Raw genomic sequence first — 21,929 nt, forward strand, 5'->3', positions numbered from 1 at the left:
AGGATCAGTTTCTTCATTATAGACAAAGAAACTGGATGAAGCCAAATACAGGGCAATCCTGACAGAAAACCTAATAGAGGCTGTAAAAAACTTGAGAATGGGGTGGATGATCCCCTTCCAGCAGGAAAACAACATTAAACAGAACTACAATTTAATGGCTTTGGTTACAGCATATCCCTGTGTTAAAAGACCTAGTCAAAGTCTAAGCCTAAATCCAATTAAGAACTCTGGCAAGACTGAAAGGTTGACGTTCACAGACTCTGGATGTGAGGAGACTGTTAAATTATACAGTTCAATAATTAACAAATGTATCGGTTGGGTTGATCGCTGTTTAGGATTTAGCTCTGGAGAGAGATGTCTGTTGGGAAAAATAAACGCTCTGCAAAATTAGTGATTTGCAATGACAAATGCTGTACATGCATTGAATTTATAATAAATTGACATTAATTACATTAATAAAAATGTTGATGGAAGAGGCTGTGTTCTGTTTACTAAAAGAAAGAAAAATATCTCTCTGTAAACTGATGTCATTTTAGGACTTTTATTGAGAACATTTTCTACTGAACAAAGTTGTAACAGTTACTGGTTTTTGACCTTTTTATTTAAATCTCTAAAATATAGCAGAATTACAAAAACTAGACTTTTTATGGATAACAGCTGTACAAACAGGATGATGTTTTAACACTATATGTTATCCATATAAAACATCTATAAATAATGAAACGGTTAAATGAATTGTTTCTGTTTCCATTCTAACTGACAGGAAGAACTTGTGTTCTGCAGGGTCAGGAGCTAACAGTGCTGCCCTCCTCTCTGTTCTGCTGCGTTAAAACTACTTCAGGATATTCCACAGACTGACAAACAGACTTGAAGAACTCCTCCCTGTTAGTCTACGTAGATGAAGGCTCCATCATCTGTAACCATAGCAACCATGTGAGCTGGCAACAGGATACAAACACAGTCGGACCTATCTGCGAGAAAAAAACAGGTAAGATTTAAAGAAAATATTCTGGTACTTTATTACTTAAAGATTGGGAAGTTAACTATTTCACACGTTAAAACCTAAAGTCATTCATTATGAGTGGCTAACACTGAAACTTATCCTAACCTTAAACTGGACCTTTATATTAACAGTATGTAATTCACACCACAGTTGTAAGCATTGTGATCAATCACCTGTATACATTCATTTTGTGGATACATCAAATAGGTAATCGGGATTTTTTTTTCTTTTATAGTCCCTGTTTTAAGTTTTGCTTTACTTTATGTTTATGATAACCCAGATTAAGTTGTAAAAACTTTTAGTGAAACAACAGAGATATTCAATACAGCTCAGGGTGCAGCTGTTCTGATCTCCTGAGACTTTAGAGAATGGACTGAACCTATAAATGCTTCATTAATCACACTGACCATTCAAAGCACTTCTACACTGAACTACAATAGCACAGTCATACTCACAGACATGTACACATTTATACACAGATGAGGTGGCAAATTGGGGTAAAGTGCCTTTATGCTTCTCTTAAATATTCACATCCAAACATTACAATTGTATCAGAATGAGTAGAGGAAGTATTTTTCTCTAACTTTAGCAGCTATTTTTAATCTGGGCTGTCAGAAATTTAAGAATTTTAAATCCTGTTTGCACCAAGGCTGTAAAACAGAAAGTTAACTTAACTAAAGTATCTCTAAAATGTTTTTTTTAAAAATCTTTCTACAGACCCCAACACAGCCGTCAAAGCTGGGATATCAGCTGCAGTGGTAGCTGTTTTAGTGGGATGTATCTTTATGCTGTACAAATGTAAGTATCTCTTAATTTTCCACTTCTAATGAATTTGTTGACTCTAAGAAGTATGTTGTACATTGTATTTCCAAACCCGTTATGTTCAGTTTAGTCGTTAAGTGAATATAGAACACCATGAACCTGCAGTTAAACACACAATGATTCATCCCCTGTCAGATTTAGGTTTAAACTAATCTTTTAATATGACCAAGATGTCTTGTTTTGACTGGAAGCTACATTAATCTTTTGGAGTGGTTAATTAGGGTAATGGCAAGGAGGCCTTCCAACCTCAAAGACTTGGGGCTCATCGCCAAAGATAAATCATCAGAATACCAGTGGAAACATGCAAAACGATGGTCTGAAGAAGAGTTTTATTGCTGTAATGTCAATAAAAATTGCTCCATTGATTATTGACAAAGCGAATAATTTCTTTTTGACATGGTGTTTCTCATAAAATGTAAAGAAAAATAGGTCATTTATTTTTAACTGAAACTCTTACATTGTTTGATCTTGTTAGAGATTTCTGTCTCATAACCAGAAACATCAGAAACAAACTGTCTGGTTGAATATAAATAGTTTTAAACCAAAATCTGACAGAGGTATGAATAATATTTGGCATTAAGTGTCAGAATGTGTGTTTGTGCCTTAATTGATTTATTAACACATAATGCTTAATAACAACTGAAATAGATAAAAATCTAAGTGGAGACATGCAAAACGTTGGTCTGAAGAAGAGTTTTATTGCTGAAATGTCAATACATATTGCTCCAATGATTATTGACAAAGGGAACAATTTATTTTTGACATGGTGTTTCTCATAAAATGTAAATAAAAGTAGATAGTTTATGTTTAACTGAAACTCTTACATTGTTCGATCAGAATGTGTGATGTGCCTTAATTGATTTATTAACACATAATGCTTAATAACAACTGAAATAGATAAAAATCATTTTGACTGCAAAAAGGGATGAGTTTTTCTTTTCTTCAGCAAAGCGTATTTAGTTTAAAAGCCAGGTTAGTTTGTTTAAAAGTGTTTAAGGTATGTACATGTTTAAATGTACATTTGTGTATTTACTTTAATTTCTAAGGCTATTAGCCTGCCAGTCTTTTTATGATTACCAGGTGAGGATATGAAAGCTATAAAGCCTTTTGGCCTGTGGGCAATGCAGAGGTTTAAAGTTAAAACTGATTTACAAGACAGAGTAATAAAAAAAAAGATTAAGACACAATAATCTGTAGTTTAATCTTGAAGTTTTTATTCTAACGGACCTCACCCAACCTCCTGTCTTTACTAATCTTTACGTTGTGTAGGGAGAATTTTTATTAAAAAAAAAACAAGATTAAGACTGTAGTAGAGCTCCAGGATACAATATATAGTTTAACAAATTGGAGAAGAAAAAACATCACTGTAGCTGTCATGATTCACCTGTGTTAGATGTTTAAGTTTCTTGTGTGTTTCTCTGCACCTTTCTGTTCAGTTGCTGTAATTCTAGTTATTCTTATTAGATTAAGCACAGGGTTTATACTGGTGTTTTGCTATATTTCTGGTTCCCCTCTGTGCTCCCACTCAGCTATGTTAACAACTATATCAACTGTGTTAATTAGCCTCCCTCCTTCAGCTGCTCTGCATTCTTCTGACTAGCCCCACTAGTTCATTGGTCATTTCTCCTCCCTGCCTCTGGTTTTGCTTGTCATTGGATGTTTATGTTTTTCATGCTCAGTCTGTCCATGACTGTTTGTCATGCCATGTGTGGTCTACCTGCTCCATGTTAGTAACTGCGCCCAAACACCATGTTCCTATGTCTCCTGTAAGTCACCTGTTCAGTCACCAAACTCACCATGCGGCTTTGATGCTCCAGCTTGCACGTTGTTTTTGCTTAACACCCCCGTAATATGACAATAACATACTATTAAATCTATCAAAACATAATTAAAGATCACTATATATCTTATTTTACTTTATTCCTTTTACAATTTTTCATTTATCTTAGCTCATTACAGTTATATTTATTTTCATGCATTAAATGTAGAAAGTGCAAAAGTGGAAAAATCCTGCAAGAACAAAAGCAAAAGTTGCTGAAGTGCATAAACAATATGGATGGAACATTGAACTCTAACAGGAATGACTACCAAAGAATAACAAAGTTACAGAAATCCTTCAGCTTGAATGTAACATCATAAAATGAGGATTATTAATATAATTTTTCAAGTAAGGAGAAGGAAGTCAGGAGAAATGTTGTCTGAGAGCAGCAGCTTGGAGACCTAACAGACTGGCACCCTAGCCAGAGATTGAAAAACACTCGGAGGTGAAAGTCTGCCAGTATTTTAAAGAATGACCGCTTGTGATGAATATTGAAATTCAAAAATCTGGTTCACTGCGTAGGGTGAAAACATTAATAGGCAACACAAATTTCTCTGGGTACAATCACCAGAGTCACTGGGACAAGCAATTCTAGAAACATTCTGTCTGTTTTAGGTGGTAACTTTTGAAACAGTTCAGCAATTACTGTCGAGGAATGTCCAACGTTTAACACCTTCAAAAATCATTTCAAGGGATGGTTTAGATCATCTTATATTTGTGCGTATAGTTAAGTGACAATAAGGGAAATAAGTCACTGAGGTGAATTTAGAGTAATAAATGGTGTGTTTGCATGTTTGCACATTTGTCTGGACATGTGTATAGATATACAGCTGTGTAAGATGCATGGTTATTCTAAGAGTCAGCTCCTCTAAGAATAGAATAACAATTATTTTTGTCATTGCAGTTGTACATTCCAACTAAATTGTCCTCTGCATTTAGCCCATCCATTAGGGAGCAGTGGGCTGCCAGTGTGCGGCCCCTGGGGACCATTCAGCGGTTAAGATTCTTTCTAAGGGACCCAGAGTGGCAGGCTGTGAGATTCAAACCATTTGTGGCCTCTCTGGGATGTAACTGTCCTGGTCTCTAGCCACTAGGCCACCACTCCACTAAGTCTGAGGCCATGGTTCTTGACTAGAGTGATGGAGAGGGAGATGAACAGATGGACTGGAGGTTTATCTGCAGTAATGAAGGTGCTGCTGTTTTCTGTTGTGATAAAAAAGAGCTGAGGCAAAAAGCAAAGCTCTCGATATACCAGTCAGTCTACGTTAAAAACTTCACCTATGGTCATGAGATATGGATCATGACCGAAAGAATAAGATCCCGCTCTCTCTTTCTTGCCTCTGTTTTTGTCTCTTTCGTTTCCGTCTCTGTGTCCTTTGCATTTGAAATAATCCCAAAGCAGTTTCTAATAAAATAATTTTATAAATATTAAGTAGAGCATTACAGCGTTAGTCATAAATCTTTTAGGCTTCTTCTCACTCACGTAAAAAAAAGAAAAAAGATTGAGATCCCGCACACAAGATAGTGTGAAAAGCTGTCATCTGGTCGGTCATTTTCTTTACACCTTTCTGTGTTCAAGAACAGCAGGAAATAAAGTCATGTTTCTTCATTTGAACAGCGATACAAAGCCATGGCTGCAGTCATTCTTCGGCTTTTCGTGTCTCTGCTGGGTTCAGTCGAAGGTAAAATGTACATTATCTCTTATAAACAAGGTCTAATTGCATCACCTAACACTTGGTTGTGTTGCAGGGACATAAATTTATAGTATGACCTCAGTGAAACAACTCAGTAACTGATGCTAAGGTTTTGAAACAGGAAGCTATCATAATTTTTTGTCAACATAAAATGAAAAGCAGGATTATCTGTTTAAGAACTAATAATTAAACACATCAGTTCCTAACAAAGATAGGAGGTTTAAATGGTAAATGCAAAGATTATATGATAATAAAATGGTTTGCACTGCTGTTTCACCTACACTCTGGATTGAGTGCATATATTTAAGAAAGTGTGATTATTACAGAAGACCAGTACAAAAACTACCCATAATGCAGAAATGTTTTGTTGTTGCCTAAACAATCATGGAGAAGACAGCTGATCTGATATATGTCCAACAGACAGTCCCTTACATCCTCCACAAAGAACAGCAAGCCACAAAAGGGCATTGCTAATGAAGGTAGCTGTCCATTAGGGGCTGTATCCATACAAATTAATGTAAAGTATTATAGAAGACAAAGCTGTGGTCTTAAAATAAAAAAGCAACAGGGTTAACTGCAGCCATCAGAGAATTGTAAAGCAAAGCTTATTAAAGGGTTTGGTGAAGATTAGCAAGGCGTGGACTGCAGCTGGAGAATGAGCTTTAGGAGCTACCACACACAGACGTATCCTGGACAGACAACTGTCCCATACTGTGCTTGATTGGCCTGCAAACATGTCGGACCTGAACCCACTATATAAAGAGGAAAATGAGACACCAGAACTAATGATGCAGATGACCCAAAGGCCGCTATCAAAGCAACCTGGGCTGCCAGTACACCTCAGCAGAACCACAAGACAATCACCTCTATGTCGCACTGATGGAGTTAATCCCGCAAAGGAGCCCCAACCAAGTATTGAGTGCATGTACAATCCATTTGGTTAGTATACTTCTCAATAGGTCCTCCTTGAACCGCCACCTTAACGTGGTGGAGGGGTTTGAGTGCTCGAATGATCCTACAGGCTATGTTGTCTGGGGCTTAAAAGCCCATGGCAAACAGGCTCTAGGTGACGGGTCAGACAACGAGCGGTTCAAGAAGCCCTCATGACGACTACAAAATCGAGGCACGTGACGTAGCCCGGTACGGCGGAGCTGGGGTCCCACCCTGGAGCCAGGCTTGGGGTCGGGACTCGTCGGAGAGCGCCTGGTGGCTGGGTTGCTCCTTGCGGGACCCGGTCGGGCCAAGCCCGAACGAGAGATGCGAGACCATTCCCCAATGGGCCCACCAACTGCAGGGGGAACCGTAAGGGACCGGTGCAAAGAGGATTGGGCGGCGGACGAAGGTGGAGACCTCGGCGGCCCGATCCCCTGCTCTGGAACCCATCTCCTCGAGAGGGGCTGGACTCTCTTCTACCCTGGAGTGGCCCACGGGGAGAGGTGGCGAGCTGGGGTGGGTTTGCTTGTCGCCCCCCAGCTCAGCCGTCTCGTGTTGGGGTTTACCCCAGAGGGTCGCATCCCCTTGCCTTCGGGTTGGGGACAGGCCTCTGACTGTCGTTTCGGCCTACAGGCCCGGCGGTAGTGCGGAGTACCCGACCTTCTTGGTGTCCCTGTCAGGGGTGCTGGATAGTGCCCCTCCTGGGGACTCCATAATTCTGCTGGGGGACTTCAACGCCCACGTGGGAAACGACAGTGACACCTGGAGAGGCGTGATCGGGAGGAATGGCCTCCCTGATCTGAGTCCGAACGGTGTTTTGTTATTGGACTTCTGTACTAGTCATGGATTGTCCATAATGAACACCATGTTCAAATATAAGGGTGTCCATCAGTGCATTTGGCACCAGGATAACCTAGGCAGGAGGTCAATGATCATCTTGGTTGTCGTATTATCAGACCTTCGGCCGCATGTTTTGGACACTCGGGTGAAGAGAGGGGCTGAGCTGTCCTCTGATCACCACCTGGTGGTGAGTTGGATCCGCTGGGGGAGGAGAAAGCCGGACAGACTTGGCAGGCCCAAGCGCATAGTGAGGGTCTGCTGGGAACGTCTGGCGGACTCCTTGGCCATGGATGTATTCAACTCTCACCTCCGGGAGAGCTTTGACCAGATTCCGAGGAATGTTGGAGACATAGAGTCCGAGTGGACCATGTCCTCGGCATCAATTGTCGATGCTGCAACCCGTAGCTGCGGCTCTAAGGTCTGCAGTGCCTGTCGTGGCGGCAATCCCCGAACCCGGTGGTGGACACCGGCAGTAAGGGACGCTGTCAAGCTGAAGAAGGAGTCCTATCGGCTTTGGTTGGCTTGTGGGACTCCTGAGGCGGCTGACGGGTACCGTGGGGCCAAGCGTGCCTCGGCCCGGGCGGTGGCAGAAACTCGGACCTGGGAGGAGTTCGGTGAGGCCATGGAGAAGGACTAACGGTTGGCCCCGAAGCGATTCTGACAAACTGTCCGGCACCTCAAGAGGGGGAAGCAGTGCTTCGCCAACACTGTTTACAGTGGGGGTGGGGAGCTGCTGACCTTGACTGGGGACATTATCAGGCGGTGGAAGGAGTACTTCGAGGATCTCCTCAATCCTGCCATCACGCATTCCCTGGTGGAAACAGAGGCTGGGGACTCGGGGGTGGACTCTTTCATCACCCGGGCTGAAGTCACCAAGGTGGTTAAAAAGGTCCGCGGTGGCAGGGCTTCGGGGTTGGATGAGATCCACCCCCTGAGTACCTCAAGTCTTTGGATGTTGTGGGGCTGTCATGGTTGACACGCCTCTTCAACATTGCGTGGCGGACGGGGACAGTGCCTTTGGATTGGCAGACTGGGGTGGTGGTCCCCTACATAAGAAGGGTGACCGGACTACAGGGGGATCACACTCTTCAGCCTCCCTAATAAGGCTTACGCCAGGGTATTGGAGAGGAGAGTCCGGCCGATAGTCAAACCCCGGCTTCAGGAGGAGCAGTGTGGTTTTCGTCCCGGCCGTGGAACACTGGACCTGCTCTATACCCTCTACAGGGTACTCGAGGGTTCATGGGAGTTTGCCCAACCAGACCACATGTGTTTTGTGGACCTGGAGAAAGCATTCGACTGTGTCCCTCGTGATGCCCTGTGGGGGGTGCTCCAGGAGTATGGAAATGGGGGCCCTTTATTAGGGGCCATCCGGTCTCTGTACAAGCGGAGGAGGAGTTTGATTCGCATTGCCGGCACTAAGTCGGACCTGTTCCCGGTGCATGTTGGACTCCGGCAGGGCTGCCCTTTGTCACTGGTCCTGTTCATAACTTTTATGGACAGGATTTCTAGGTGCAGCCAAGGGCCGGAGGGGGTCTGGTTTGGGGACCAGAGGATTTCGTCTCTTCTTTTTGCAGATGACGTGGTCCTGCTGGCCCCCTCTAGCCAGGACCTACAGCATGCACTGGGGCGGTCCGCAGCTGAGTGTGAAGCGGCTGGGATGAAGATCAGCTCCTCCAAGTCCGAGGCGATGGTTCTCGACCGGAAAAGGGTGGCTTCTTCTCTTCAGGTTGGAGGGGAGTTCCTGCCTCAAGTGGAGGAGTTTAAGCATCTCGGGGTCTTGTTCACGAGTGAGGGAAGAATGGAGCGGGAGATCGACAGACGGATCGGTGCGGCTGCCACAGTAATGGGGGCGCTGTGCCAGTCCGTTGTGGTGAAGAGACAGCCGAGCCGAAAAGCGAAGCTCTCGATTTACCGGTCGGTCTACGTTCCTACCCTCACTTATGGCCATGAACTAGGAATAGAGCCGGTGCTCCTCCACATCGAGAGGAGCCAGTTGAGGTGGCTCGGACATCTATACCGGATGCCTCCTGGACGCCTTCCTCGGGAGGTGTTCCAGGCATGTCCCACCGGGAGGAGGCCCAGGACACGCTGGAGGGACTATGTCTCTCGGCTGGCCTTGGGCTCCCCCCGAAGGAGCTGGAGGAGGTGTCTGGGGAGAGGGACATCTGCGCGTCTCTGCTCAGTCTGCTGCCCCCGTGACCGGGTCCCGGAAAAAGCGTAAGATGACGAGTACGAGTACTTCTCAATAGGCCAACATTTCTGTATTAAAAATAAAATTTTTAAAACCTGGTCCTATATAATATTTTGTCTGAAACTTAATTTTTTAAGATGCTTTATTGTTTTTACATGCATCTATGAATTTAAAAGAATAAATTCTCATAAAAAAATAAACACTTAAAAGCACATTTTTAACTAAATAAAGCAAGTAAACAAACATTAAACAACAACATTAAATCCCAAACAGGATGACAGCACGCACAAGTTCTGCCCCAGCAAGCACAAAAAATAATAGGATGTAAAAAATAAATACATTAAAAATAAGTAGATTTGCAACAATGAACAATGCAATTTGTTTCAAATCAAAAATAGGTTGTTCAGCAAAACTCACCCTTTCATAAAAAAATAATAAAACTTCTCATTTAATTTCAGTTTTCAACTGAATCTTACAAAACTCTACTTTATAGATAAATGTATTGCTATCTTTCTTGTTTCTGTACCAATGTATTAAAAATATAGCAAAATATGACTAAATATTCAACACAAATAACAAATTTAGACTTTAGACATTTGAACCGTCACCTTAACGTGGTGGAGGGGTTTGAGTGCTCAAATGATCCTAGAGGCTATGTTGTCTGGGGCCTAAATGCCCCTGGTAGGGTCTCCCATGGCAAACAGGTTCTAGGTGATGGGTCAGACAAAGAATGGTTCAAGAACCCCTCATGAAGAACACAATATCGAGGCACGTGACGTCGCCCGGTACGGCGGAGCCGGGGTCCCACCCTGGAGCCAGGCCTGGGGTCGGGACTCGTCGGAGAGCGCCTGGTGGCCGGGTTGCTCCTCGCGGGACCCGGCCGGGCCAAGCCCGAACGAGAGACGCGAGGCCATCCTCCAGTGGGCCCACCACCTGCAGGGGGAACCGTGAGGGACCGGTGCAAAGAGGATTGGGTGGCGGACGAAGGTGGAGACCTCAACGGCCCGATCCCCGGATGCATAGGCTGGCTCTAGGGACGTGGAATGTCACCTCGCTGGGGGGGAAGGAGTCTGAGCTTGTGCGGGAGGTCGAGAGATATCGACTAGAAATAGTTGGGCTCGCCTCCACGCACAGCGTGGGCTCTGGAACCCATCTCCTTGAGAGGGGTTGGACTCTCTTCTACTCTGGAGTGGCTCACGGGGAGAGGCGGCGGGCTGGTGTGGGTTTGCTTGTTGCCCCCCAGCTCAGCCGTCTCGTGTTGGGGTTTACCCCAGTGGATGAGAGGGTTGTATCCCTGCGCCTCCGGGTTGGGGAGAGGTCTCTGACTATCATTTCAGCCTACGGGCCGAGTGGTAGTGCAGAGTACCCTGCCTTCTTGGCGTCCCTGTCGGGGGTGCTGGATAGTGCCCCTCCCGGGGACTCCATTATTCTGCTGGGGGACTTCAACGCCCACGTGGGGAACGACAGTGACACCTGGAGAGGCGTGATCGGGAGGAATGGCCTCCCCGATCTGAATCCGAGTGGTGTTTTGTTATTGGACTTCTGCGCTAGTCACGGATTGTCCATAACGAACACCATGTTCAAACATAAGGGTGTCCATCAGTGCACTTGGCACCAGGACACCCTAGGCAGGAGGTCGATGATCGACTTTGTTGTCGTATCATCAGACCTTCGGCCGCATGTTTTGGACACTCGGGTGAAGAGAGGGGCTGAGCTGTCCACTGATCATCACCTGGTGGTGAGTTGGATCCGCTGGAGGAGGAGAAAGCCGGACAGACTCGGCAGGCCCAAGCGCATAGTGAGGGTCTGCTGGGAACGCCTGGCAGAGCACTCGGCCAGGGATGTATTCAACTCCCACCTCCGGGAGAGCTTCGACCAGATCCCGGGGGATGTTGGAGACATAGACTCAGAGTGGACCATGTTCTCTGCATCTATTGTCGATGCTGCTGCCCATAGCTGCGGCCGTAAGGTCTGCGGTGCCTGTCGTGGCGGCAATCCCAGAACCCGGTGGTGGACACCGGCAGTAAGGGATGCTGTTAAGCTGAAGAAGGAGTCCTATCGGCTGTGGTTGGCTTGTGGGACTCCTGAGGCGGCTGACGGGTACCGTGAGGCCAAGCGTGCTGCGGCCCGGGCTGTGGCAGAGGCAAAAACTCGGGCCTGGGAAGAGTTCGGTGAGGCCATGGAGAAGGACTACCGGTTGGCCTCGAAGCGATTCTGGCAAACCGTCCGACGCCTCAGGAGGGGGAAGCAGTGCTCTGCCAACACTGTTTATAGTGGGGGCGGGAGACTGCTGACCTCGACTGAGGACATTATCGGGCGGTGGAAGGAGTACTTCGAGGATCTCCTCAATCCTGCCATCACGCATTCCGTGGTGGAAACAGAGGCTGGGGACTCGGGGTTGGACTCTTTCATCACCCAGGCTGAAGTCACCGAGGTGGTTAAAAAGCTCCGCGGTGGCAAGGCTTCGGGGGTGGATGAGATCCGCCCTGAGTACCTCAAGTCTCTGGATGTTGTAGGGCTGTCATGGTTGACACGCCTCTTCAACATTGCGTGGCGGTCGGGGACAGTGCCTCTGGACTGGCAGACTGGGGTGGTGGTCCCCCTTTATAAGAAGGGGGACCGGAGGGTGTGTTCCAACTACAGGGGGATCACACTCCTCAGCCTCCCTGGTAAGGCCTACGCCAGGGTATTGGAGAGGAGAGTCCGACCGATAGTCGAACCTCGGCTTCAGGAGGAACAGTGTGGTTTTCGTCCCAGCCGTGGAACACTGGACCAGCTCTATACCCTCTACAGGGTGCTCGAGGGTTCATGGGAGTTTGCCCAACCGGTTCACATGTGTTTTGTGGACCTGGAGAAGGCATTCGACTGTGTCCCTCGTGATGCCCTGTGGGGGGTGCTCCAGGAGTATGGAATCGGGGGCCCTTTATTAGGGGCCATCCGGTCCCTGTACGAGCGGAGCAGGAGTTTGGTCCGCATTGCCGGCACTAAGTCGGACCTGTTCCCAGTGCATGTTGGACTCCGGCAGGGCTGCCCTTTGTTGCCGGTCCTGTTCATAACTTTTATGGACAGGATTTCTAGACGCAGCCAAGGGCCGGAGGGGGTCTGGTTTGGGGACCAGTGGATTTCGTCTCTTCTTTTTGCGGATGACGTGGTCCTGCTGGCCCCCTCTAGCCAAGACCTACAGCATGCGCTGTGGCGGTTCGCAGCCGAGTGTGAAGCGGCTGGGATGAGGATCAGCTCCTCCAAGTCCGAGGCCATGGTACTCGACCGGAAAAGGGTGGCTTGTCCTCTTCAGGTTGGAGGGGAGTTCCTGCCTCAAGTGGAGGAGTTTAAGTATCTCGGGGTCTTGTTCACGAGTGAGGGAAGAATGGAGCGGGAGATCGACAGACGGATCGGTGCAGCTGCCACAGTAATGGGGGCGCTGTGCCGGTCCATTGTGGTGAAGAGAGAGCTGAGCCGAAAAGCAAAGCTCTCAATTTACTGGTCGGTCTACGTTCCTACCCTCACCTATGGCCATGAACTTTGGGTCATGACCGAAAGAACGAGATCACGGATACAAGCGGCTGAAATGAGCTTCCTCCGTAGGGTGGCCGGGCACTCCCTTAGAGATAGGGTGAGGAGCTCGGCCATCCGGGAGGGGCTCGGAGTAGAGCCGCTGCTCCTCCACATCGAGAGGAGCCAGTTGAGGTGGCTCGGGCATCTATACCGGATGCCTCCTGGACGCCTTCCTCGGGAGGTGTTCCAGGCACGTCCCACCGGGAGGAGGCCCAGGGGACGGCCCAGGACACGCTGGAGGGACTATGTCTCTCGGCTGGCCTGGGAACGCCTTGGGCTCCCCCTGGAGGAACTGGAGGAGGTGTCTGGAGAGAGGGACGTCTGGGCGTCTCTGCTGAGTCTGCTGCCCCCGCGACCCGGTCCTGGATAAGCGGAAGACGACGGACGGACGGACATTTAGGCTTTAAGACATTCATTGTCATTCAACGGCAGTATAAACATAAGCATATGCAACAACAGGAAGGAATGTGGCAAATAATGAATAGATTAGGTAATTATGTACAGAGAGAAATATATATATATTAACCTGGTTAACCCAGTTGTTTTACAACGTACCACTATCTGACAAAACCAGGGTAGGTTTTGGTGCTAACAACATCTCTCTGCGCAGCCTTAAAATGTTTTATACAGTAAGAGACTGTGATGGTTTTCTTTCATTTTAAAAATATAACTAAATTGTGTTCTTTCAGGTTCAGACCTTAGATTTGTGGCGTATGGTTCGGACCTGCTGCTGGATGTAAACAAAGCTGCAGTTGGCACAGAAGATGATTTTAATTGGAGATTTAATAACACTGATAATATTGTAAAATACAATTATGGCAGTAATCCCAGAGTCAGCACCAAGTATAAACATAGAGCAAATTTTTTTGCAGAAAACTTCTTTTTACTATTGAGAAATATGCAACACAATGACAGTGGAAACTATAAGGCAGTAGCAATTGGACTAGAACAAGAAACCACTCTAGCTGAATACACAGTCAGAGTCCAAGGTAAGTTTCTTCTTGTTTGTTTCCTGTTTGAAATGATTTCTAAATGTTTTATATCAACCTGTTTTAAAATCTATCATATCTTTTCTTTGTCAGATCGAGTGTCTCCAGTGAAACTAACAATAACCCCCAATGACCCCAGCTTCTGTAACTTCACCACAACGTGTAGAACAGTGGATTCTCTAATTAATGGAACTTTTCACTGTGTCAACCAAATCTGCCATTTACTAAAGCAAACAGACTTGAAGGACTCCTCCCTGATGGTCTATGTAGATGAAGGCTCCATCATCTGTAACCATAGCAACCATGTGAACTGGGAACAGGATGCAAAGGCTGTTGAATCTCTCTGTGAGAAAGAAACAGGTAAGATTTAAGAAAAATATTGTAGTACTTTTTAACTTATAGTGTTAGGCAGGTAGATATTTTACACATTAAAACCTAATATATATATATATATATATATATATATATATATATATATATATATATATATATATATATATATATATATATATAGCACAGTATGTTATTTCACACCACAGCTGTGAGCTTTGTGACCCCTGACCTGTTTACAATATCTTTTTGGATATATCACGCATAATCACAGATAATCAGGGTTTTTTAATTAACAGTACCTATTTGTAAATTTTCCTTATTTTTTGTTTATGATAATCCAAATAAAGTTGTTGTGAAAGATAAAACCTTTAGTGAAACAACAAAGTTTTTCAGTACAGCTCAGGGTGCTGCTGTTCTGATGTCCTCAGACTTTAGAGAATGGACTGAATTTATAAAGTGCTTTTCTAGCCACACTGATCATTCAAAGCAGTTTTATACTGAGCTACATTCACCGAGCCATTCTCACAGACATGCACACATTCATACACAGATGAGGTGGCAAATCGGGGGGAAGTGCCTTGCCCAGGAGCTAATCGACATGTGGTGAAGCTAACAGTAACTCCCAGTGACTCGAGCTTCTGTAACCTCACTTCGACGTGTAAAACAGCGGATTCTCTAATTAGCACAGTTTGAGAGTGTTACAACCAAACATGTAATTTACTGAAACAAACAGACTTGAAGGACTCCTCCCTTGTTATATTCGTGCATCAAACCTTTATCATTTATAACCATAGCAACCTAATAAGCTTGGAAATGGATGTAGAAGACATCGAATCTTACTGTGATAAACCAGGTAAGATTTATTGAAAAGAGGAATGTTACATTTAGTTTAAAGTATTGACAATTTTAATATTTAACAGAGCAAACCTTTAAATAATGAAGGCTCATCAAACCAGAAATAAAAAATTACGTATTTTTAGTATTTGAAGGAAACTAATTTGCTCCTGCTATGAACAACTTTCATGTGGTTTTCCTGAGAATGGAAATATAGTATAAAGTGAAGTAAATATGGGAGAAAATACTAACAAGCTATGCTGAAATATTAAAAAACAGCCCTGTTTAACTTGTAGGAAATTCTGTTTCTGTGCATTATCTACTGATAGGCAATATGTTCAGATACAGAGGTGGAAGAAAAGGAGCTTTTCCGCATCCACAGAAAGCTCCTGAACTCACAGAAGAAACTGATTTTATCTGTATAACTAGATCACTAACATTTAAATATCATTATTATTAACCATAAAAAAGAATGTCTTAATTTTTCACTGCAACATTACTCTCAGGTATGTAAAAAAATTGTTTTAGGTGAAAATCAATCATCTGGCATTAAATATTATCTATAAAGCGATACACCGTGATGTGGATAGAATAGTGGTGTCCCTTTTCTAATAATTCTTTAAAGGTTAAAACACATCCAACGTATATAAACACTGACATACCTGCAGTCTCTTTAAACATGATGTAAAACATTGATCTACTAATAAAAACTGAATTCCAGTCAGTGAAGTCGTTCAGTGGTTACAGACTTTTTTCTGTTTCTGACAGAAATACTTGATTTCGTTATAAAATCCAAACCTGTTGATAGAAGGAGGTAATCCTGATGAGAATCAGAATAAGCTTTATTGCCAAGTTTGTGGAACTTGGCAAACAAGGAATTTGACTCACTTTGCTCTCAGTGTTTCAGGATCTGCCATTTTGGATCTTTTGTTAATTTACTTCTCTGAGCTATTTTTCCTGGATTCATGTATTCATGTGTTTGTTTACATTTCCTGTAGATCTGTTTTCCTTGGTTTTGTTATTTCGTCTAGTTTTTGTTCAGTTCCTCATGTCCCTGCCTTTTCTCTGCTCATTAGTTTTATTAGACACATTCCCCTCAGTCTCCCTGCAGCCTGTTCCACACCTGTGTCATGTTTCCCGATTACCCGTCTCCCTGTTTCATTGGTTCATACTCCACATCCCTCAGTATATTAGCTTTCTGGTTTTCATTGTTCCTCATATTAATAACTACCCTTGTTATCTTCCCGTGTTCCTCTTTGTCGTTTGTTTTCTGTTTGCCTCCTGAACTTGTGCATTTGGATTACCTGCCTGTAAGTCTGCGTATTATATTAAACCTCAAACTACTCCGCATGCGGCCTCCTCGCCATGTTCTGCATTCTGGTCTTACCTCCGAACCTCTGAGCGTGACACAGTGAAGATTTTCTATTTAGAAAAATATCAAATTTTTTACGTATCTTGGTTTTTTGGATAAAAAATAAAAATTAATTAACATCAGTGTGATACTCTCAGGCTTGAATAATACCCACTGCAAAAAATTCCAGTTTGCATAGAAGATGGTAAAAATTTATTTTTGTTACAGGTTAGATACTAAAACTGATATTTCACAGGTTAAGATTTCAGAAAATTAATTAATATTCTGTAAGAAATTAAGTTATTCATGGAATTAAAAATATGTTACTAAATAATATTTATGTATTGACACTCTTCTATTTCCAGTCAAATTTCAGCCATTATGTCTAATTTAATGTCATGTGAACATTTGTCTTTACAGCTCACAACAGAACCACTGCAATTGTCAGCATTGTAAGGATAACCTTGGTGGCATTACTGGTTGTGGTTGGTACTTTAACTGTCAGTATATTAACATGTAAGTCTTAGTGTTTTTATTTATTTGTAATAACAGGAATTTCCCTTAATTAAGAAAAATCCTACTTTTTCCTACTTTTTCTTTTGTAATTTTATCTTATGGAGAAATTGTATTATTTACAGATTCTAAACAAACAGAAGACATTTATGCCTTTTTAACAAACATATTTCAATGTAATTGTTGGACTAAGAAAGATCTTGTTTCACTTGCCTTTAAAATATCTGGAACACTGTAAGTTGACAGAAAATAAGGATAAAAAAGAAAAAGGTAAGAATGGGAATAAAACTATATTTCCCGAAGGATTGTTTATACATCTATATGTTGATTTTTAAAGAATCACAAAACACATCAGGAGCAAAATCAAATTTGTCATTTTAAAATCTCTGAAAATTTTACCTGAAGAGTTTTCTGAATCTGCAGAACATTAAAATGTCGAGGTCAACTTTCTTTTATATCTATGGAGGTCAAGGAGGAGCTGCTTTTTTATTGTTTACAAAGTAATGCACGGTCAAACTTGGAGATAATTTCATAATTCTTTCTGCTGCTTTTCAAAATGCTGGTTTATTGTTCTAAAATGCATTCTCTGTATTTACTTATGCTAGCTTTTAAAGGACTAATTGTTTAAAAACTGATGGTTTTTATTTGCTCATCAGCTGAAGAATTTACTGAAACCATCAGGAGTCATTGTGATTTTAATAAATGCTATGCTCCCCGTTCCTGAGTGTTGCTAAAACATTTCATTTGTTTGAGAAGCATCAACACAAGAAGGAAAATTCTGCACTGTTAAGACAAGTGAATAGTTAAACCAGCTCAAGATAAACAACCAATTGTTTTTTTGTTTGTTTTCTAGGTAAAAAGAAAAGCAAACTATTGGAAACGGTGTATGAGGTTCCTCCTCCACAGGTGAGCAGCAAGTTCTTTCTTGTTGGGACCCAGCCATGAATTTCAACATTAAACTCTGGTACGAACTCTTCTGGAACTTTTCAAAATAAAGTGCATTAACACTTCTTCCGGCAAAGCCAGGAAACGGGATAACTGAGGACTTCCTGTGACGCCACTACCCAAATAAAAGGACAGCTGTTGCTACATCCGCAAAAAGACATAAACTCTTCAAACTGGATCCAAGAGTGTCATAAGATCATGCAATCATATGCACGAGAGGGCTGCGGCAAGTAAGCCCGCATCTTCGTCTGCCAGGCTTGCTGCACCTCCGCCCATGCCGTCTGCGCTCGATCCAGCCCGGTGTTCTGAGGCAACACCTGACGAGCTGGAGCAGCGTTTGAGGTTCTGTGCACGCCAGATAAAGAGCTTAAGGAAGACCAGCATCATGTATTCCTCTCTGGAGCTGATGGAGAGAATCAAGCAGGTGGAGAGGGACTATGAGACTGCAGTAACCTCTACCCCCAATACTAGATAAAAGTAATTTGCATATTCTGTACAGCCTTAATCATACCATTAGTTAGTTATTCATTCCTGTTAAATATTTGATCATTATAACCAGTCGTTTGTTTTCCCAATATATCCATTTCCATTTTTTCCATCCTATGATTATTATTATTTATTTTGTTTTCTCTGAAGTCTAAAGGTTAGTCAGACAAACATTGAAACAGAAATTTAGACAAACACTTAAGACACACAACACATACCAGCGTCAGCCTCCCCTCTTAAGGAAGTTTGGGTGGCCAAATCTTTAACTATCAAATTATTCAACCAGAACCCTATGGCAGAATGACAGGTTCTATTTGGTTCTGTTCCCATCCCAAAGAGAATTTAGATCCAATTTCACCTCAAGAAAATTCTAAAGACATTTAAGTTTTCACCCTCTGAAACTAAAACCCAGAAAATTGTTCCAACTTGCGAGCATCTGAACACATACAGGTCCTTCTCAAAATATTAGCATATTGTGATAAAGTTCATTATTTTCTATAATGTCATGATGAAAATTTAACATTCATATATTTTAGATTCATTGCACACTAACTGAAATATTTCGGGTCTTTTATTGTCTTAATACGGATGATTTTGGCACACAGCTCATGAAAACCCAAAATTCCTATCTCACAAAATTAGCATATCATTAAAAGGGTCTCTAAACGAGCTATGAACCTAATCATCTGAATCAACGAGTTAACTCTAAACACCTGCAAAAGATTCCTGAGGCCTTTAAAACTCCCAGCCTGGTTCATCACTCAAAACCCCAATCATGGGTAAGACTGCCGACCTGACTGCTGTCCAGAAGGCCACTATTGACACCCTCAAGCAAGAGGGTAAGACACAGAAAGACATTTCTGAATGAATAGGCTGTTCCCAGAGTGCTGTATCAAGGCACCTCAGTGGGAAGTCTGTGGGAAGGAAAAAGTGTGGCAAAAAACGCACAACGAGAAGAGGTGACCGGACCCTGAGGAAGATTGCGGAGAAGGGCCGATTCCAGACCTTGGGGGTCTGGAGTCTCTGGAGTAGAAACATCCAGAGCCACCGTGCACAGGCGTGTGCAGGAAATGGGCTACAGGTGCCGCATTCCCCAGGTCAAGCCACTTTTGAACCAGAAACAGCGGCAGAAGCGCCTGACCTGGGCTACAGAGAAGCAGCACTGGACTGTTGCTCAGTGGTCCAAAGTACTTTTTTCAGATGAAAGCAAATTCTGCATGTCATTCAGAAATCAAGGTGCCAGAGTCTGGAGGAAGACTGGTGAGAAGGAAATGCCAAAATGCCAGAAGTCCAGTGTCAAGTACCCACAGTCAGTGATGGTCTGGGTTGCCGTGTCAGCTGCTGGTGTTGGTCCACTGTGTTTTATCAAGGGCAGGGTCAATGCAGCTAGCTATCAGGAGATTTTGGAGCATTTGGAGATTTGGAGTCTAATTTGATCATTCTGAACCTGACTGGAAAAAGTCAAATCATCTGTTAAAATCATGTTTTGAGGGGAGAGATTTCCCTTCCTGGCACTTCCTTTTGTGTTATCATAAAGAACTGACCTAATATTATTATGGTACTGTTGGATCAGACCTGCTCTTGTAGCCTCTAATTATTATTGTGATACCTTATTTAATAAATAACACTGAGCGTCAGACAATTTAAAATGTTTTTACCTTTCAAGCAGGCGGTCCGTGGCCAGGACTGCTTCTCCAGACCTGAAAACTCAAAATTCCAATTAGTTTCATATCAGAAAACGATTTAAATTAAATGTATCCTGCCACATATCCCCTAATTTTTTTACATAACATGAAACAGACATTCATTTCACAAAAACAGACAGACAAAATGGACAAACATTGACCACATAAAGTTACCCTGTAAATACAGCATTTTAGAGAGGAACCACTTTATGTCACTTAATGGTTAAAAATTATTTCTTACCCTTTTCTGGTGAGTCGACAATTAAACAGGTTCCATCAAACTGTTGTTTTAACTCGTTTTAACTTGTTAAAGCGTCTTTGTGGGTGAAACTTGCTAATATATTTCTCCTCCCTGTCTCCAATCATTGCTCCTACAGAACAAGCAAGGAGCTCATTTTCTAGTGATGTCTCAGTCATTCTCTCACTTCACACACACACGTTCAAACACTCTGGCCAACCAGGCGGTACAGCACCGTTTCCTGGTCCACATGAGAGCTTATTTCGTTATCTCTCAGACACCAAAGTTTATTCACAGCAGAGTTTATTCAGTGAGCTAGGGTCTGTTAGCTTAGCATGTAGCAGTCAAGATCTGTCAGTGTAATGTGTCCCCCGTCACTTCCGTTAGCTCACTGTTATCAACTCTCGCACATCCACACTGGCCAGGTGATGTTACATCTTTCCAATATATATATATATATATATATATATATATGTTGGACCACTTGTTTGCTGAGTATTGGATTATCTGCACGTTGTTGGACGTCACTGTGCCCCTCCAATGGCATCGGCCATTTTGTACCCAGGACAGCCCGCTCCTACATATCCCATCGAGCATTGCGACTGATATGACTGGGCGTCCCCAGTCTGACATCACAGGATGCTATATAGGAGGCGCTCATGTTTGAAAAGACGCCTTCTGCTGGAAACCAGATCTGGTAATCGAAGCGTGTCACTTTAAGAGAAGAACTCTGTGAAGAGTTTCATTCATTCTCTCTCGTTGGACAACAAACTATTCATAACTGAAGTCTGTGGACTAAGAAGGCCAGAGGTTTCACTTATGCCGATCGAAGACATGAGTTAACACGTAACTGGAGACACGGAGTTTCGGAGAGACGAACCGCTACCGTGTTTTATTTTCAAGTCGACTTTGATGGTCAGATCATATTTTTCCTTTTTGTCAAGAAGATCGAAGGACAAAGACTGACCGTTCCCCTGAAGTTAATTGTGGACGCACATTAACTTAATCCCACTTTTCCTCGCTCAAATTCCCTCACTCGGAAGAAGACGACACAAGTAAAACCCATTTCTTTTTTTTAAATTTCTTTATTAGAAGGCCTGGGCAGGGTCAGAGGTTGTAGAAGCGATCAGAATCGCTGGTTAGGATCTCACGTGTTCTGAATAATATGTGCATGTAACCTTGCTTGTTGAAACTTTGATGTGTTATGTAATATCGGGATCCGCCGTGTTCCCCAGAGCTGTCTGTGTTTACTATCTGAACGCGGGTGCGTTGCAAAACTGGACTGTTAAAACGACCTCATGGTAAAATTCTCCATTTTACCTTTGTCTTCAATCTCACTGTGCTAACTTGCCGCCAAAAGTTATCAATCCTTTGTGTTCAGGAGTAAAGGGGGAAGTTTTATGATGAGAAGATCATAAAAGACACTCTAAGCTGCGCTCCAACCCCCCACCAGTCATCACCACACCCCCCTTTCATATCCTCTCCCTTCATCTGTTTTGCCATAAACTGCTGGTTGACTCAATACATACCCACTACCGTTGGTTGATTTTGCTTATTTAGATGTGTTTACCCCTGTGTTTGTAGAATTTTGCATGTTGAGTAGGTGGAAATTAATAAATATTCACATAGATAAAGAGAGAGCGTTTGGTGTTTCATTGTGTGCAAAAAGTGATGTGTCAGTCAAAATAAGGTTCAAGT

General features: G+C 43.3%; 1 protein-coding gene across 2 annotated transcripts; it reads left to right on the plus strand.

Moving 5' to 3' along the window:
• Positions 1-853: 853 nt before the first annotated feature.
• On the plus strand, positions 854-18,399 carry LOC124870466. Of its 2 annotated transcripts, XM_047369162.1 has the most exons (8): positions 854-988; positions 1,721-1,801; positions 5,263-5,326; positions 13,547-13,846; positions 13,940-14,206; positions 16,785-16,880; positions 17,731-17,783; positions 17,900-18,399. In XM_047369162.1, exons 3-8 carry the CDS (start codon positions 5,275-5,277, stop codon positions 17,930-17,932), a joined length of 801 nt encoding a protein of 266 aa, XP_047225118.1. In that variant the 5' UTR covers positions 854-988; positions 1,721-1,801; positions 5,263-5,274; the 3' UTR covers positions 17,933-18,399. The 2 variants fall into 2 exon arrangements, with proteins under 2 accessions (XP_047225118.1, XP_047225117.1); XM_047369161.1 differs by having other exon boundaries at positions 17,731-18,399.
• The last annotated feature ends 3,530 nt before the right edge of the window (positions 18,400-21,929 follow it).

The sequence above is a fragment of the Girardinichthys multiradiatus genome, chromosome 6 (genome assembly GCF_021462225.1).
Source record: "Girardinichthys multiradiatus isolate DD_20200921_A chromosome 6, DD_fGirMul_XY1, whole genome shotgun sequence".
Lineage (NCBI taxonomy): Eukaryota > Metazoa > Chordata > Actinopteri > Cyprinodontiformes > Goodeidae > Girardinichthys > Girardinichthys multiradiatus.